The 20,945-nt window shown below is 38.1% G+C and overlaps 1 protein-coding gene across 1 annotated transcript in view; it reads left to right on the top strand.

Annotated features, from left to right (window-relative positions):
• The first annotated feature begins 279 nt into the window (after positions 1–279).
• LOC307128963 (interferon-induced very large GTPase 1-like) overlaps positions 280–20,945 on the top strand; it is a 34,274-nt gene continuing 13,608 nt past the window's right edge. Inside the window, exons 1-5 of the mRNA XM_079821054.1 lie at positions 280–396; positions 16,332–16,569; positions 16,737–16,842; positions 16,931–17,521; positions 20,121–20,188. Of these exons, the coding sequence (XP_079677180.1) occupies positions 16,336–16,569; positions 16,737–16,842; positions 16,931–17,521; positions 20,121–20,188 (999 nt within the window). The 5' untranslated portion in view covers positions 280–396; positions 16,332–16,335. The remainder of the gene's footprint in view (positions 397–16,331; positions 16,570–16,736; positions 16,843–16,930; positions 17,522–20,120; positions 20,189–20,945) is intronic.

Consider the following 20,945-nt stretch of genomic DNA (forward strand, 5'->3'; position numbering starts at 1 on the left):
CCTTGCAATTAAGCTAAAAAATACAAATAAATACATCATCATGTTGATATGTTATATTTTTACTATAAAACTCTTATGACAAGCATTTCTTCTAATATCTTCAATTGTTGCGTATACTGAGCTGCAGCGGACACATTTGTAAACAACTTTACTTGGACCCATTGTGCGAACTGTCTCTTTAATACCGCGTGGTTTATGTTGCATAACACACCTTGCCAATTTCGCTTTCTACGTTGTCATGTGATTTCAAGGAAGAGCTGTGGTGTGATTTGAAGGAACTGCTGTCATGTGATTTCAAGGAAGCCTGTATGTGTTTATATAAAAAACAGAGGAATTTGATTTGCTATTTAGACCTCTTGAGGTGGAAAGACACACACAGAGGGAGACAGCACTCAGGTTTGACTTTTATTTGCTTAAAATGATCAATATTATCTCTCATCTAGAATATTGATGTACAGACAGTATTAGTGTTTGTGTATGTGTATTGTGTTCGGCTGTGTAGGCTAAAGGCAGATCGAGTTGACTGTCTGTGTATCCACAAGACAGGGCAGTATAACTGCTGGAGAGTTGGAAGATAAACACACTTATATAATAAACAGAATATGCAACAATATTTAGTTCAAAATTTGAAGTGCCATTGTTTAAAAAAAAACTATTGGCTGAAATTTCAAAGATGTTCAGTTATTATGCTTTAAAAAAAAAAAACTTTTAAGTTTCTCATTTTGAATAGAGGTTGATGATATTTAACATCACTTGGTGTAGAAAATAAATATTCAGTAAAATGAGCATGGAGCTGCATTTTATCTATGGGACTGCACAATATAGGGCCTTTAAAATTAAGGTTACAAAATAAAAGTGTATTAAGAATGAGAATATAGAAGGATATTTAGATATATTGAATACATTTAGAGTTACAGGCAAAATATGGGAAAAATAGTATTGATGGCATTCAGACAGTAATGTTCAATTGTGTTGATAGAAAAAAACGAGATACATTTTTAGTTTCAATATTATTTGTTGTACAGAAAATGTGTGACCATTGAAAAGTGTGTACTAATTTACTCATGGAGCCAAAAGTAAAAAGTGTTTTAAGAATTAGAATCTAAAAGGATATTAACATATCTTCAAAATTATTTACAGGCGTGCAAACGTTGATCAAAAAATGCAACAAAGATTTAGCCTGGGAAAACCCAGACAACTTCCGGCAAATTTAGATATGCTCTGCAAGTAGTCTGGCAAAGAGCCCATTCAAACCCATTTCTAATCCGTTTAAATCGCGGCACCAATCAGAAACGTTGGGGCGGGCTTTACACGATGACGACAGCGCAGCGATGGTGAAGCAGATTTTGTACAATACAAAGATGGATGCCACCGTGGAACATCACTTGTTCGAATCAGCTAACGTGTCTGTTTTAAGCGATTTAAACTTTTCCTTTTCGTTAAAACCCGAGCAAAGAACAACACTCGAAGCCTTCATATCTAAAAAAGATGTTATCGCTGTCTTACCGACTGGATTCGGCAAAAATCTGATATACCAGCTTGGCCCTTTGGCTAAACGAATGAGTCTTAGCGAGAGCCCTCTGGTAGTGTTAATGTTTCACAAAATATAGTTTTAAGTCCTTTTCAGGCGAGAATGTAGTTGTTTAAAGCTCAAATCTGTGGTTTATTTATAAAGATAGTGCCTTTTTGAAAATTTGATCTGCCGTTTTCGGAGTTGTGAGTTCCAGTGGTTCAGCGGCGCTCAATCGATCATTGAGCCCGCCGAGAGGCGCCTTTCCTCGGCCAGTCATTCTGCCGTCTGCCGCTGGCTCTGATGTCTCTGTAGTGGTTAAACTTGAGATATGATTCGTCTCGTCTTGTGTGGATCTAACGGCTGATCTTTGCTCTCATTAATCTATAATTTGTTCCCTGACAGATCGTTTTGTCTGAGGGCAAAGTGAAGTTTCATAACTTTATATTTTTAAGCTATTAAACTTTACCGTTGTAGTCTCCTAGCGCTGACTTTGTTTGACTGAATTGCTTTTTTTAGGGCTGTCAAAAGATTAATCGCATCCAAAATAAAAGTTTGTGTTTACATAAAATATGTGTGTGTACTCTGTTAATTATTATTTATACATAAATACACACACATTCATGTATATATTTAAGAAATATTTGCATGTATATACTGTATATACATTTATATAATATATATAAATATAAATGTTTTATATATAAAAATAATATTTTTTTCTTAAATATATACATGCTTGTGTGTGTATTTATATATAAATAATAATTAACAGAGTACAGACACATATATTATGTAAACACAAACTTTTATTTTGGATGCGATTAATCGCGATTAATCTTTTGACAGCCCTACTTTTTTTATTGTATAGCTTCCTATACTTTTTACTTATACTTTTATAATGGCTATTGATCACACATAAACTGACATTTAACAAAAAGAGACTGGGTTGTGTTTTATGTCATATTTCATTTTATTACAGTGATAATCATAGCCTATATATTCACACATATTAATATATATATATTTTTAAATGTAAACGAAAAGAGGCCGGGTTTTTTTATATTTCGTTTTGTTATATACATGCATTGAAGATAATATGCATTGCCTGCACTACATTTGTGTGGCTATAATATGTTTTTTTAATGTAAATGAAAAGAGGCAGAGTGGTGTTTTATCATATATTTCGTTTTATTGTATCCTAAAATATACAAATATATACTTGTGATACTGTCAAGAACGCTGCTTGTCCATTAGCAGAGTAGGCGGACTAGTGTCCTCCCGTCCTCGGGAGTTCGTTCTCCGGAGTCAAACTTGGTAAGTCACGGACGCAAGTCAGAAGTTCGCGTACAAAATATGTCATAAAACACCACTGCCTCGTTTCATTTTTAAAAAATTTAAACCGTTCCCGTTTTCTACTTCTTCCGCCAGGGGAGTCTATGGCAGCCCATAGAACCGTATGGTAAAAAGTTGCGAAATTTGGCACACTAATAGAGGACAGTCTGATCTGTCACCATAGCAAATTTTGGTGTCTCTAACTCAATCCCTCTAGCGCGACCACCTGTCCTAATGTGTACTCATGTTTATGCTAATAACTTTTGAACCTTAAGGGCTAGAAACAAAATTCTTTTTTCCTCTGATTCGATCACATGACGTCATTTCCCATCATTATAAATTTCCCGCTGTTTGGAATTTTCCCAAAAACCTACTTTTGCGAACTCGTCCTAGACGGTCTGCCAATTTGCACTACAATTAAACCAGATCATCTTCAGCCAGTGCTGACAAAAAGTTATGGAATTCAAGTTGATTTGTCAAATTGTTTTTGATAAACGCGTGAACAAATTTTACAAAGCACTTGCAAAAACAGGCGTAAGGCTGTATCTTCGCAATGCCTTATTGTATTCAGACCAAACTTGGTACATGTCAGCACAAGCATGACCTGAGGCAACATGCAGCGTTTCGGCACAGCGCCGCCTACTGGTCCGGAGATATGAAAAATGTATTTTTTTGCTTATAACTTTTGAACCGTTAGTCCAAAAATTATAAAAGTGGTCTCTTTAGATTCAAGGCAACATGTTGAGACATCTGATATCCAATTGTACCATATCGGCCATTTTGGCTGTCAGACATTTTGAATTATGTGCTAAAATGCTGTATTTTATGAACACATGAACGGATTGTTACGAAACTCAGTATGGGTCATCAGCACGATGCCCTGAAAGGGCAAATTTTTTTTTTATGCTTATAACTTTGGGTGAGATTGACTTATTTTCATGAGAGTAACTTTTTTTGTCTCCTGAATCCTTGCCGAGTCCAACGATACCAAACTTGCCAGGATTCGGTGTATGGTTTGTGCAGTGTTGTAATTTAGCGGCTAAAATTATTTCCTAATATCTTCGAAACCGCTAGTCTGATCGAGACGAAACCAGCATCAGAAGTTCGGAAACATAGGTCGAAAGTCATGAAGGCAGGCCCGAATGTCAAAATATTGATTGTAAGGGGTAGTAAAATCCAATCAAAGTCAGGTGTCAGTCATTTTTTACATGTTTTTTCATATAAATGTCTATAACTCCAAAAAGAAATGAGATATTTTCACCAAAATTGACACACACATGTATGTGCTCACTCCGAAGACACATATAACAATTGTAGGATTGTGCCTCTTGGTGGCGCTATAATTAAACAAAATATGAAATTGCCTCTATACAACTCAATGTTTTAATATGGGGTTTTAAAATTTTTGCTTCAAATGTCTTCACTCATTTTTGGAGTTGGTCTGCTGCTAGCTTCCTTGTTTGCTTCTGTTGTGCTTGGCCCTGGTATTGCTGCTTGCAGCTATATTTAGAACTAAAACTGTTGGAAAGCATTTATGAATGCATATTTGTTATTTAACTGAACTTTGGACTGGTGGTGATGCTTAAGATATTGTTGGTGTTTCTGTAAAAAAAATAATAATAGTAATTATATTATATTATTAAAAGATAATACTACTACTACTAATTCTACTATTAATAACAATATACAACGCACTAAGCATTGATGAGCTGCTGGGTTCATATTATTAATCACGTTGAAGCATTCGTTCAAACTGATTTGCTGAAATCAAAACAGGGACAGGAAAAGATGAGCGCCAGCCAATGAGATTGCTGTGTGCGCATTAGTTCCACCCATTACCGGGAAAAAACGGCATATCTTCTGCTTGTTCTTAAAAGCTGAATAATCCAAATGAACTCCGTTATTTTGACAGAAAAAGCGCGCGTGTGTGTGTGAGAAACATGCTCAGCAAAGCGACAGTTTTTCACACTAGAATTTACAGTACATCAGATGAGCTGATTTGAAATTGTATAGATCGCTTGATGAGAGGGAAACTCTCAAGCGCTCATTCAGAGTGTTCAGCGAGCAAAAATATATTTATGCTAAACTTATTCTTAGCATCTAACACACACACACACTGGCGAGTAAAATCTGAGAATTTATTAGCCAATTGCTAATGATACATATTATTTAATCGCCCTGAGTGACGATTTACTCGCATATGCGAGTGTTTTACTCACATTGTAGAGGGCTGGACCTACCAATCTCTGTGTAAAAATAAAATAATGATGCTGCCATCTTTCTAAAGCCATTTTACACCCCTATGAAAATTGTCATTCTGACCCCCACAACAAAATATTGAATTACTAAGTAAATACACATCCATCACATTTAATATGTTGTCTTTTTCTTAATTTATATTTGTCTTTCTTCAGAAAGAAAATAAAAAATTTGAGCCAGGAAAGTTTCTGAAATTTAGCTGATTTTGACACAGAATGACCCAAATGTGTTTGTCTGAGTACCTTATACTTAACTGCAGATACTGACACTTTGACTGTCCCTTATTTTCCTATAAAGAACCACGATTGTCCTTTATTTTCTTTTACAGAATTTGGCAACCCTAGCTGTTTTCATCAGGTATCTTCAATAATCCTCAGTCATCTTCTAATTAACTCTAACACTGCTTCAGTGTTACTTTTAACACTGTTGGTGGTTTCCATATAAACACAGATCAATGTAAATTAAACACCAAGGATTTAGTTGATTTAGTGATTTCAGGAGGTAGAACTTGCATTTATGTTTACGTGAGGACTAGGCCTAAAATAGGCTATTTTTATAAACAGAATTTTGCCTCCTTTGTTTAAAAAAAATTGTCCACACAAGCACTGTTTAAAAAAAAAAAATCTCCATCCACATGAAAACACAAAAACACGCAATGAAACGCTGTCAAAAGCCATGTTGGCCAATCAGAAGCCTGAAAATAAGGTTATTACCGGTTCCGGTAGGCTAACAACATTATAAGCATTTAATTATTATTATTATAATTATTAATTCCATAAACCAAAACAATACAATGAAAACAAAAATAAAAGGCATGGCTGAGCAGAGGTACAGGTTGTTTAATATTTGTATGTTTACTGAAGTACTGAAGCGATCAGTTAAAAGGCTAGTTTATTAGCCACATTTACTAATGTGAGGTGACCGATGCAAGCCTGCGACTGCTGTGGCATACAGATACTGTTAATTCCTAAGGTTACTGTCCTGCACGATGACAGCTTTGGCTGCTAAGGCTTACAATGCTGCTGAACAGGTGACCTCTGCCCTGCATGCCATGGCCACCCTGCAGGTCCATCAGGCAAAAGCTCTCAAAGAGCTGCACAAGGGTAGTTCTGAGCTGGGGTTGATGCAGAAACTGTGCAGGGCGGAGAAAGTCACTGCGTGGGCCCTCGGCCAGACAATGTCCAGGAACTGGACTCAACTCTGTCTGCATTCCACATCTCTGCAAGGTTTAGACAAAGTTTGCTTTCTCCGGCCGGCCCCTAGTCTGTGCGTTGCAGAGGGCGTCCCCCTTTGGCATCTACACCTGCTCTGGAATGAATTAATGAATGAATGAGACATTTATATAGGGCTTTCATATGTACTATTGTACACCCAAAGCGCTTTACAATCGCATTAGGGGTCTCCCTTTAACCACCACCAGTGTGCAGCATACACTTGGATAATGTGACGGCAGCCACTGTACAATGCCGGCGATAAACTCACCACACTCCAGCTATAGGTGGAGCGGAGGGAGATGGATAGAGTCAATGGATGCGGATTATTAAGAGGCCGTGATCAGTAAGGGCCAACAAAGGGAATTTCGCCAGGAAACTGGGTTTACACCCCTACTCTTTTATGAGAAGTGCCATGGGATTTTTAATGACCACAGAGTCTCCCTTTAACCACCTTGGTTTAATTTCTAATCCGAAGGACAGTGCTTGTTACAGTATAATGTCCCCATAACTATACTGGGGTGTTAGGACCCACACAGACCACCCCCTGCTGGCTCACTAACACCTCTTCCAGAATGGTTGAAAGCAAAATCTCGACAGCAATGTCTAGCATCGCACACAGGAAAGTGACGCAGCCTGTTTCTCAGGCCACCGCTAAGCCTTCCCAACAGTCATCTACACTGCCCTGAGATGGGGGGCCCAGAGATGAGGGATGCTGCTCTACAGGAGATAGTGAGATGGCACCGTGCAATGTATATTCCGTGCAAGCTCAATCATGTGGCCGATGAGATGTCATGACAGCTCACGCTTCCGGACTCCACCATCTAATGCAGGGGTGTCCAAACTTTTTTTAAAGGGGGCCGGATTTGATGTTGTGGACATACCTGGGGGCCGGTCCCTTTTCTATTATATATTATATATATATATATATTCTATTATATACCCTTTTCTTATTTGACAAAAGATTGAGCTGACAGTAGAGTAGCTTGAGATAGGACACAGGAAATGTATAGATATTTAACAATATCTGTAAAACTTTCATCAACCAAAAAGTTTTAATGGGTGAAATTTTAATATTATTACGGAGTTAGAACTCTATTCTTATTTAAATTTAATAAGTGCTCTATTTAGATCACCACAGGTAAAACCACACTACAAAACATGCTTTTCTGACTTGGTATTTCTGTCTTTTTTCCAGTCCAAATATCAAAAAATTCTTAAATCAAGATGCTTTTGTTAAGGAAAATTACATATTTTTTCTTGATTCCTGGGGAAAAAATCTAAATGAATTGAGTTTTTGCTTGAAACAAACTAAATTATCTGCCAATGGATTAGAAAAATAATCTTCCAAAATCTTCCTTAAAGATTCCAAACAGAAACATTATTTTTCTTACCCCATTGGCAGATATATTTGCTTATAAACAAAAACTCACTTCAATTAAATAGTGTTTTCCAGAAAACAAGAAAAAATATCTAATGTCATTTAACTTATCTCGTAACATCTTTTAGATATAATTTTTAGATATATTTAGACTAGAAACAGGACAAAAATACTAAATGACAGCATTTTTTAAAGGGCGCACAAGGCAAAAAGTAATACATATATATATATAGAATAGTATTTAGTCTATAGACATATAAATACAAATGCACAAAACTGCAAGTTTATGACAAAAAATAGTCTGCAATTTGGCCTTTATTACTCATGTAATACATGTCTACATTACAAATTAAATAAAATTAGATATTAACCTACATTTCTGACAAATTACCAGGGTTACAGGTGTTACCACAGTAAATCCATGATAAATTCGAAATGCGAATTGTTGTTTGAAAATGATTTTGAATCGGCTCAGCTGATTTGCACGTTAGTTTTGTTTATTAAGTCAGCGCTGTTTAACTGGATTTAAATTAAATCAAATCACAGAGAGATTCAGTACCGGAGACCTCAGCGCTGAACTCGAACACTTCTCACGGGCTTCGGAAGGCTGTTTAGTGGGCGCGTGATCGAGACAGTCAGCAGGTAAACACATTTGTTCAGAGTCAGAGCTCGCGAGTTGCGCAGAGCACAAGCAGCGCTGTTTCGTTCCGCTTTGGGCGCTGTTTCCCTGGCCTAAAGTCTAGTACTGCCACCTTGCGGTGACATCGTGAAACTGCATGATTTGTAAATGATCCGTGGCGGGCCACATATAATACATTTTAATAGACACGCTGCGGGCCGTTTGAAATTCATCCCCGGGCCGCATTTGGCCCGCGGGCCAGACTTTGGACACCCCTGATCTAATGGATCCCAGCAAAAGCCCCTACTATGCGGATTCCCCTAAGGAATGACCTGCTTTCCTTTTCAGGGACGGGGTACCATATAGTAACCGCATCCAGACCTCTGGAACCTTCATGTGTGGTCTCTGGATGATACACAGAGGACTTAAGTGGCCTACCACCGGTGGTGCTAGACACTATCACTCAGGCTTGAGCCCCCTCTACTCTGTGCGCATACCCTTAATCTGTGTTTTGAGTGGTGTTCTTCCCACCAGGAAGACCCCAAAGATGCCTGATCAGTTCTGTGCTTTCTTTACTGCAAGAGAGGTTGGAGCGGAGGCTAGGGTGACCACCATCAAACAAAACAAATGTGGGACAATTACTAAGTTTGTGTGGGACAATGTGGGACATGTTACCAACACTAAAACATAACCTGAAACTGTTGTATAATCTTAAATTCAACATCACTGAGCCCAAAGGCAGCAGGCATCATGCAGATAACTATTTTTAAAACAGTTCCGACCAAGTGCAACTAAAATCCAACTAAATAAATAATGAAACAAATAAAACATAAAACAACATGAAATTAGTTAATCTTATATATTAATTTATATACAGCACTATCCATTCGTTTTCTGACAGGGAACACATGGAACGAATCACCGCTCCACATTTTAATTGACAGCCGTCATAACCTACTTGTGATTTTGTGTGCTCCTTTCTTTTCAACCATTGGATAGGATTTAAAAAACGGCTGTTGTATTTGTGTAAGGCGGGATGTTACTTCTGACGAAGCGCTGTTAAATATAGGTGAAAAACGATGCCGCAAAAATAATAAATAAAATGCTTTCTTAAAAAGGCAAAAGAACGCATGCATGTTTTCTCAATATGATCATTAAAAATCAACAGACTGATCAATATGATCAATACTGAATCAATTTGCGACATTCGGGACAAGGGGTGAAAATGCTGTGCGGTACAACGCAAAGCGGGACAGGTGGTCACCCTAGCGGAGGCTGTCCCCCTCCACCTTGAAGGTGTATGTTGCCACCACCACGCCACATAACAATGCAGTTGATGGTAAGTCACTTGGGAAGCACGATCTGGTAAGGTGCCAGGAGGTTAAATTCTCTTAAAGTACACCTCATCCCCTCCTGGGACCTCTCTGTTGTCTTATCTGGACTGCAGAGAGCTCCCTTTGAGCCGCTGGAGTCAGTTGAGCTTAAAATCCTGTCTATTAACCCTCTCGAGTTGGCCGTCGCGCCGGCGTGATTGGCTTGCTTTTTTTCTAATCAGTGCCAATGAGACTCAAATAACTCTGTCGTTTTTTATCATTCAGGCAAGTGTTATACATCATTATAATCTGTTAAGTTTTTGTGTACAGTCACAATAAAAACAAACTGTTGTGCTTTTTGCAAAATAAGGGAAACAAACATGATTCGCGATCTTCAGCCTCTCTCTCGATGATGTCCAATCTGATTCTCTTCAGAAAATGACCTGTAGCTTAGTGAGAACTTGACACAGAAACATGAGACAAATGTCTAAAGAAACGTTGAAATGTCAGGTATTAAATCATGTAAATCAAAACGAAAAAAAAAAAAAAAAATTCTATGTTTATGTAATCTGTGTGAAAAGTAAGAGATATCAGTCAACTCATTACTGCCTCATTACCCGCTAATGCGGCCACGCCCACGGACCGCTCATTCAGATTCAAATACAGGCAATCCGTGCGTCAATGCCCCCACACACATCAACTCATGCAACACAACTAGTGAAGCTATGGTTCAGATACATTGCTTTGAGTAATAATCTTGGAATAATTCTCCTCATGGAAAGCTGATTGAGAGTTCATTGTAAGGTAGGCTAAGTTTAAAAGGCTCAGTTAGCATCTGTGAATATTAAACGCATAAATACTGTTTAAATATAAATCCTGATGCAACATGACGCAAAACTGTTTAGACAAGATTTATTTGGCCTGTTTTCATTTTGTATAAATTGTATCTTAATTTTAATCAATGTTTTTAATATAGTTGCTTCTTATTTTATAAGAAGTCAATATAACAGACAATAGCCTTAGCGCTGCATTGCACGCGTCTCATTTACATTTACATTTAGTCATTTAGCAGACGCTTTTATCCAAAGCGACTTACAAATGAGGGCAATTGAAGCAACTATAGCAGTCAAGGACAACAATATGCAAGTGCTGTTAAGTCTCAGTTAATCTAGCACAGAACAGAGAATCTTTGTTATTTTTTGTTACTTGCAAAACGCAAGTTCCTGGAGGGTGTGTAAGTCTGAACGAGCGAGTTTAGGTATATTGGTGCAGAGCCAGTGGTTGCTTTGAAGGCGAGCACCAGTGCCTTGAATTTGATGCGAGCTGCTATTGGCAGCCAGTGCAGACTGATGAAGAGAGGCGTGACGTGCGCTCTCTTCGGCTCACTAAAGACCAACCTCGCCGCAGCATTCTGGATCAGTTGCAAGGGTTTGATAGTGCATGCCGGAAGGCCCGCTAGAAGAGCATTACAGTAGTCCAGTCTGGAGAGAACAAGAGCTTGGACCAGTAGTTGCGTGGCATGCTCTGATAGGAAGGGTCTAATCTTCCTAATGTTGTATAACGCAAATCTGCAGGACCGGGTTGTTGCAGTGATGTGGTCAGTGAATTTTAGCTGATCATCAATCACAACCCCAAGGTTCCTGGGTGTCCTGGATGGAGTTATGGTTGATGAACCTAGCTGAATGGAGAGATTGTGGTGAAGTGCTGGGTTGGCAGAGACCACAAGCAGTTCTGTCTTTGCAAGGTTAAAGCTATGGTCTACGATTTCAAAGATTGTTCATTATTAATAACCTCGTTTAGATGCTGGTTATGGTTCTACAGTACAATCCTAACAATATGAAGAGAAAAAAGAATGAAAAAAATCCATTCACTCTATTGGGTGTACACCCGCGGAGAAATTGACCAATGTAAGCTGTCCGGCCGGACATCGTCAACATCGTAGACTACAGCTTTAAGTTGAAGGTGATGTTCCTTCATCCAGGCTGAGATGTCTGTTAGGCAGGCAGCGATACGAACACCAACCGATGGATCATCTGGTTGAAATGAGAAGTAGAGTTGAGTGTCGTCAGCATAGCAGTGGGCAGCAGGCAACACAGAACACAGAATATAGAACATTTATTTAATTGAAAAATAGTTAAGGTGTATGGTCACATTTGACCACCAATGAGTATGAGTGTGACCAATTAGTAAGAAATACCTGAGGGCTAAATACAAGAAAAACATTAACATTAATGTTAACAAAGTTGGATCTCCATCACTCTCCATAATAAAATGATCATGTAAATATGGTTGACGTAATAATCAATGCACACTATGCTGTATTGTTTACCAAAACGTGCTGCAAACATCTGTACAGTGAAACTGTTGTGTATCCGCTTAAGCCATTCAAATGTATTGACACAGCGCTGGAAGTATTGAGCGCTCTGTGAACCACGTGACCGTGCGCTTCGCATGGAGATGAGAGCATGTCGCAACTCCGTTTTTCAATGCCTCTGGCTTTAACTGTTATGCCACATTAGTGCCAAAATGCTATTTATTGTTTGAATTTCGCATTAAAACTTAAAAATTTAAAAGCTTAGACTTTGTTTATTATCAAAAGCAGGTTTGGAAATTTGGTGTGAGATTGAGTTGGGCAGAGTGAGACCGTGAGACAGAGCCTGAAAGCGTGTGTTTCACGCCAAATGTGTGAGAGTTGGCAACCCTGCTGTTATCAGAAATTTCCCTTCCATCCCTGAGGAGATAATCCGAATGTTCTCGAATTGTGCAGTTATGGGACTATTGAAGCTATTAAACCCCTAGGAATGCTTATAAACACATTAATGGCAAAAGTGTAATTACACTGTATTCAGCACAAACTGGGCTACCATAATATGTGAGCAACATGTATGTACATGCTTATATTTTTGAGAGAAAAATGTTTATGCATGTTTTTTGAGAAAACTAAAAAAAATTGTTTTAAAATTAAGGCACACAATAGATATGTGTCCACAAGACTTTTGAATAATGGGTGTTGTTGCCAAGAGTTTTTGCTTCAAACCGATGTGAGAATCATTGAGCTTACTCATTCACATAAAACAATACACTGATTTAAAATTTGTAAGACAGTTTTTCTTCACAAAGCCAGTATGCAAGGAGGCGTGATATCTAATGAATAATGATGAGTATCACCTGAGAGGACAAAAGAACATAATAGCCCGCATAATGACATGCATAAGGAATGAGCTTCAGATACCTATGTGACTGAGAGCAGCAGGACAAAGGACATTATATATTATATATTGTACTTATCTAGTAAATGCATCTTGATTTAAGAATGTTTAAATATTTAGACTAGAAACAAGACAAAAATTACTTTGAAAGTAGTCTCATGCTAAACATTTTTGCTTAGTTAAAATCGGCGAGCATCATGTGTTTTCTTAATTTTTCTTAATTTTTTGTTTTTATTGTGACTGTACACAAAAAAATAGAAACTTAACAGATTATAATGATGTATAACACTTGCCTGAATGATAAAAAACAACAGAGTTATTTGATTCTCTTTGGCACTGATAAGAAAGAAAGAGAGCCAATCGCGCCGGTGCGACCGCCGACTCAAGAGGGTTAAAAACGTCAAAATTTTGTTTAATGGAATTCATGCAAATGGAGACTTTTCCTATCATACCATTAAACAAAGAAAACAGACTTACCCGTTCTGTGGTCAGAAGGTCAGCTTTAATCCATTCACAAGATCAACTGTGAAAAAAATGTCCTCATTCTGATGACAGATCAAAATGAATTTTAGAAAACACACTGCAAGGGATCCCGGGTTTCGGGATCTGTAAAGCTCGTCATCAGAGGGATCAAAATCATCATCAGAATGTGTATGCGGAGGCTCTTTGTGGACATCCGCATGCCTCCCATTTTTTGTGACCTCATAGTCACTAGGCTGCAAAAGCACCAACTGCGTATGCGCAGCCAGATGTCAATCATTTGTGGAGGGAAATTGGAAGTGTGGAAGTGTACATGCTGGAACATATCCGCCAAGTGGACCACAGCATACACTTTTAGTAGTATAAATACAAGTAGTCCGTGTCCGTGCTGTCCGCAGCTGTCTGTGTACGCATCCGAACTGGAGTATAATCCAGGTTTAAGGGTGGTTTGCCTACTGGGATTCAGGATGCAGGATAGCCGAATGACTAAAGAAACTTTATTAGCAAAATGGTAGAAAACTGTGGGTCCTATTATACACCCGGCACAATGCGACGGCAGGCGCAACGCAAGTATTTTTTTGGTAGTTTCAGCCCGATGCCGACTTTTTGCGTCCACCGCCAAGTTGTTTAAATAGCAAAAATAGAATCTGTTCGCCCATGGACGTGCTGGATTGAAAACAAGAGACCAACATTTTTGTTTTATTTAAAGGACGTGTTAGTAATATGCAGGGCCAAACAGAATCTGTGTGTGAGAGTAGTACCTCCTTTGGGGTACCTAGCACAGTAGTCCGGTACTAAAGCTAGTGGAGCTAGACTCACTGCAGAACGTTGATTGGTTGACAGAGAATAGTCACTTGTGTGTGCTTTTTCGGCTGTGTTTTTCCTTGCAGTCTGCAGCCTTAGCTCAAACAAAGCGTGTATACTGACGAGATCCAGGAACAAGATCTGCTGTATGTCCTCCATTGTTGTTTACTGTGTCGCTTTCTTCTTCGCACGAGAATTACGTTAATTGCTACACCACGCCCATCAAGTAAAAGTGCTATTGGCGGTGGAAACACATGCCCGATCAGGGTTTAGCATCCCGAATTGTACTGAACCGTACCGCTTGGTGGAAACAAGCCATTCATTTATAAATATAAGACAGCAGGTTTCTGGAAATTAAATATTAACAGAAGTTTTAATTTAGTGCATTTACAACCCCAAATCAGAAAAAGTTGGGACAGTATGGAAAACTAATTTCTGAATGTACTTTGACCTGTATTTCATTGCAGACAATATGAACACAAAATATTTCATGTTTTGTCTGGTCAACTTCATGTCATTTGTAAATATGCATCCTTTCCTGTCATTCAGACCTGCAACACATTTCAAAAAAAGTTGGGACAGGAGCAATTTAGGGCTAGTAATGAGGTAAAATGGTTAAATAATGATGTGATTTGAAACAGGTGATGTCAACAGGTGATTGTAATTATGATTTGGTACAAAAGCAGCATCCAAGAAAGGTCTAATCCTTTAGGAGCAAAGATGGGTCGAGGATCGCCAGTTTGCCAACAAATACGTGAGAAAATTATTGAAATGTTTAAAAACAATGTTCCTCAAAGAAAGATAGGAAGAGATTTGGATATTTCACATTCAACAGTGCATAACATAATTAAAAGATTCAAGGAATCTGGAGGAATTTCAGTGCGTAAAGGACAAGGGCGCAAGCCTAAGCTGAACAACCGTGATCTCCGATCCCTCAGGCGGCACTGCATCAAGAATCGTCATTCATCTATAAGCGATATCACCACATGGGCTCAGGACTACTTTGGCAAACCTTTGTCAAATACCACAATACGTAGTTACATCCACAAATGCCAGTTAAAACTGTACTGTGCCAAAATGAAGCCCTATGTTAACAGTGTCCAGAAGCGCCTTCGACTTCTCTGGGCTCGGAGGCATCTGGGATGGACCATCACACAGTGGAAACGTGTACTGTGCTCAGATGAAGCAGTATTTCAGGTATTTTTTGGGAGGAATGGACGCTGTGTGCTCCGGACCAAAGAAGAAAAGGATAATCCAGACTGTTACCAGCAACAAGTCCAAAAGCCAGGGTCTGTCATGGTATGGGGTTGTGTCAGTGCCCTTGGCAAAGGTAACTTGCACTTCTGTGAAGGCACCATTAATGCTGAAAAGTACATAGAGATTTTGGAGCATAATATGCTGCCTTCAAGAAGACATCTTTTCCAGGGACGTCCATGCATATTTCCACAAGACAATGCAAAACCACAAACTGCACACATTACAAAGTCCTGGCTGCGGAGGAAGAGGGTACGGGTACTTGACTGGCCTGCCTGCAGTCCCGACCTGTCTCCAATAGAGAATGTGTGGCGCATTTTGAAGCGCAAAATGCCACAACGAAGACCCCGTACTGTTGCCCACCTTAAGACTTGTTTGCAGGAAGAATGGGACAAAATTACACCTGAAACACTTCATCACTTGGTGTCTTCAGTCCCTATACGTCTTTTAAGTGTTGTGAAAAGGAATGGCAACATTACAAAGTGGTAAATGCTTTACTGTCCCAACTTTTTTTTAAATGTGTTGCAGGTCTGAATGACAGGAAAGGATGCATATTTACAAATGACATGAAGTTGACCAGACAAAACATGAAATATTTTTTGTTCATATTGTCTGCAATGAAATACAAGTCAAAGTAAATTTAGAAATCACTTCTTTTTTTACTTTTTTTGTGTTTTCCATACTTTCCCAACTTTTTCTGATTTGGGGTTGTATTTTTACAGTAACATATTGCAAAATAGATTACAATAAAAAAACTGTAAAATGAACAGTAAATTACTGACAACTTTATTTCCAGTATTTTACCATTAATTTACAGGACAATTATTTACAGTGAAAGAAGCAAATCTTTCTTTGATTTATGTGCCACAAAGCATTACACCTCTGATGTCTGAATACTTTCAACATGTTATGTGGTGCAAGAACCTGACCATTTGAATATTTACATTTCTTTCCAGTGATATGGCAGATTCAACTATAGACGATGCCATGGACACTTCTGCAGAAGGAGAGGACAGCAAAGATGAGTCAAATGTAGATCTCACAGAATCTGAACAAAAAATATATGCAGAAGGTTCGATCCTTGATCATAAAGATACTTGTGATCCAGTTAAAAAGGAAGTCAGTGAAGAAACATATAATGTGCAGCCAGCTTCAGTTCCTTGTACATCACAAGATCAAATCCCTGCAACTGAGGTTAGCACAGCACTCACTACTAAAACAAATACTCTTTTCAAATCAAACAGATTCTGAACACAAGATTGATTTGTCCAGAAAGTAGACTTTGTCTGTAGGCCTACACATAGTTTTGCACACTTACAGCACTTGTTGGAAAAAGACCATAATTAATAATCTTTCCTCAGGATAATGTACAGCCTGTGGGGGAAAATAGTTACTTAAAACCTGATGGTCAAGCAGACATGAGTAAACCAACCAAACCCTCTGACTATGATTCCTCAATCAGCACGAGTAAGTAAACATAAATATTCCTCAAGACTTGTTTTTATATTTCGGTGTTTTGATGCATTGAATAACAGCTCTGTGGTGTTCTTTCTAGATCCCAGTTTGACACTTGTGTTATTTGGAAACTCTTCATCAGTCCAGTTTGGACATAAAAACCTCCTACTAGGAGGAGATCGTATGAATATGGAAAATGCAGAAATATCCAAGATTGGTCTTTTACAGAGGAAAATATCAGAACATCACGTCTCGATGATCAACATGATTGACTTGCATGAGACTGAACTGAACTTGCCCTCTATTGGTCAACACATTAATCAACTAGTCAATGAAAATGAAATCCACATGTTCATCTTTGTTGTGCGATCGGGTCAGTTAACAGATGCTGATAAGATGGGTCTTGAATGGCTTCAGAGAGTGTTTGGAGAAAAAGTTCTTCAGTTTGTGATGATTCTCTTCACCTATGAGAGCGAAGAAGAGTGTGACTCTATAATAGATGATCTGAAGAAGAACCCTGTCCTGGAGCAGCTGCTGGGGAAATGTGGAGGAAGATATCACACCTGCAGCAAGATGATGAACAACCAATCAGAGATGAGAGACCTGATGAACAAGATTGAGCATCTGTTTCATGAGAACAAACAGCAGCGTTTTACTGGAAAGATGGACAACACAGCATTAAGAAATACAGGTGATCTAAAAAATTATGGATTTGAAAGTACACAGCAAAACTCCCATTGTTAAATGAACACTCCTCAGTTTACATGTGTGTCCAAACTACAGGATGTTAAAATAACACTGAGACAGTAGGGTTAATAACACTAACACTAACCTTAACCCTAACACAGGTATTTTCAAAACTGCAGCTTTTTCTATGCGGTTTGGCCGTTCGTCCACATGCAAACGCCGTATCCAGTTACTGAAACCAAACTTTTTTTAAAACTCCTGCCAGGGTGAAGATTTTGCCTCGTCTGAACCGGAACAGCAATAACCTTTTTTCCAGGCTTCTGATTGGCCAACATGGCTTTACTGTTAGGGTATATTGCCACCTGTTGGTTTGGCCTGCTCTTGACTTCATAGTGTGTTTTGCGTTGTCATGTGGACGCAATTAAAAAAAAAAAATGGAGTAGGTTAGAAGTCGTAACTTACGGGCTCAAAAACCTGCCTGGAACGCAGCATTAATTAGATAATTAAGTGAAATTTAATTTAATGAATGTTTCGTTTGAAACTTTTTTGTTGGACTCTTAAATAAACTAATGCATGTTAGCTTTTAATGATGCTATTATTTTAATAGCCTGTACAAATTTAAGAAATTTTTAGAAATTTAAATAAGCCAAAATATTAAGAGTATTGTTAGTTAATTCTAACCATTGTGTAGGATAGCGTTAATGGTTACACAACCTTATTAAAGAGTTCCAGGTAAATTAAACACCAGGGTTCGCAAAATTTCAAAATGCCTGGTAGCCCTTCAGGCAGGCACTCTTGAGATTTTGGTAGCCCAAAAAGAATTTAACTACCCCGAATAAACATAATCAATTCAAAGATAATCCATATATAACATCAAATACTCTGCAGTAAAGAATAAAATATTGATACCTGATTTAAAGGGTAAGTTCACCCAAAAATGAAAATTCTGTCATTAATTACTCACCCTCATGTCGTTCGACACCCGTAAGACCTCCGTTCATATTCGGAACACAAATGAAGATATTTTAGTGTAAATCTGATGGCTCTGAAAGGCTTCAGATAGTCATCCATTGGCATTCAGTACATTAATACTCCCAAGACCCATAAAAGGCGCTTAAAACGTCGTTACAAAGTCCATCTCACCACAGTGGCTCTACAATAATTTTACGATGCAACGACAATAGTTTTTGTGCGCAAAAAAAAAAATCAAAATTACACCTTTATCCAACTTGTTATTGTCTTCCGTGTGTGCCTCCACGACGCATGCGCGAGAATATGACGCAGATCCGGCGTTCGGACACATGACCCAGAAGAGATTTGTTTACAAGCAGAGGAAGACGCGCGTGTCTAAGCTGTTGGATTCTACATTGATCGTGCTTTAGGTCTCAGCGTAGTGCTCAAAATAGGGCTTAAGTGCGCATTTCATGGATTCCCGAACGCTGGCGCTACGTCATATTCTCACGCATGCGTCGTGGAGACACACACGGAAGACAATAACAAGTTGGATAAAGGTGTTATTTAGATTTTTTTTTGCGCACAAAAACTATTGTCGTCGCATCGTAAAATTATTGTAGAGCCACTGTGGTGAGATGGACTTTGTAACGACGTTTTAAGTGCCTTTTATGGGTCTTGGGAGTATTAATGTACTGAATGCCAATGGAGGCCTATCTGAAGCCTTTCTCAGCATCAGCTTTACACTAAAATATCTTCATTTGTGTTCCGAATATGAACGGAGGTCTTACGGGTGTCGAACGACATGAGGGTGAGTAATTAATGACAGAATTTTCATTTTTGGGTGAACTAACCCTTTAAGATTACACAACGATGAGCATCTGTAGGAGACACTCAGCGCTATGGGCTCAACCATGTAAGTTTGAGCCCCGATCTTTCTGCCACATCGCTTTAAGTACTCAGACCAGACATAAACCTCTTTCAAATGGAAACACTTGTTAACAATGGTAATTTACATTTAATCACTATCCCATATGACCTGTATCAACAAGAGACCAAATGGCTCCAAAAGCCACACTCACCGTAAAATATCTCTAAACATAAAAGAATGTCCTGGCCGTTGGTTGTGTACGGGCGTTCACGTGACTCTATTAACGTCTCAGTTCACTCTGACTCGCCCAGGAGAACCACAGAAGTTGGAAGAAATAAAGATAAATAAAAATACTAAATGAAAATTGAGATGAATTGTATTAATCTTTCTGAACTTACCTCTAAAAAACACAGTCGCTGTCCTGTCTCTGTCTTTTTCGTGCTTGAAGTCTGTTAAGCCGCGCTTTGATCTGAAGGTGCATTACCGCCACCTACTGGATTGGATTGTGGCGCATTCAATCTGTAGGGGAAAATATTCTAAATTCTTTATTAACCCTCTATTCTTTAGATAAATAATTAAATGTATGTAAATTGTACAGGATATTTAAAATAGTAATAATGATAATAATAATAGCCTACATTTGATAAATGTAAAACAGGCTATGATTTATATATGTGGAATTAGCTACTCTACCTGCAGCTAATAAATATTTGACAATATTTTTTTTTTTTTTATCATATCATTAAAATTTGGTATGGCTTCTCTTTATTTTTTATTCAAGATGAACCTACAATCAAGAAAGAAACAAAGGAGCCCACCACAACAACAGAGACTAGTGAAACAAACAGGGTAAGAGCTGAGTTATACTTATACACACACATTTATTAACAGATTAATTTTTGCTGCTTGATAGATGTTGGGAAGCATGGAGAATGATGATAACTATTGACAATAGTAATAATAAAAATAAAATTCTCATTTTAGTAGACTATAGTATTTCCTATATTAATTCATACAAATATTCTGCCTCTCCGGCTGTGGTTTAGGGTGGTTTAGTCACATTTATTTTTATAGCACTTTATACAATACAGATTGTTTCAAAGAAGTTTTACTGTGTTCTACAGGGAACAAATGATTAAATGTAAACATTGAACATGAGTTCAATTCTACTATAAGCAGGGCCGTTTGAAAGAATTTGGGGGCCCCAAGCAAAATGGACATGGAGGCCCCCCCAATAACACCCGCACGCACGCAAAGCCGACAGGAACCACAGCATATGCCATACAGTGCAAATACTGTTGTTGCAGATACTGTGCATAAATAAAAAATGTTTACAGTGCAAATACTGCTGTTGCATATAATGTGCATAACATTTGAACATTTTCAACAATTAAACATTTGCAAAAAACACCACTGAACCATTAAAAAAATGTTTGTAAACCTTTAAGAAACCATTTTTAAAACATCTATAAACATTACATAGATAGACGGACAAGATATTCCTAACACTTAGTTAAGGGTTACTAGTTGGTTTGTAATCTATAAACATTATCTGGATGGTTATTATAAAGTTGCAACAGATGACTATAATACCTTGTTAAATAGT

Source organism: Gobio gobio (assembly GCF_949357685.1).
Source record: "Gobio gobio genome assembly, chromosome: 7".
NCBI lineage: Eukaryota > Metazoa > Chordata > Actinopteri > Cypriniformes > Gobionidae > Gobio > Gobio gobio.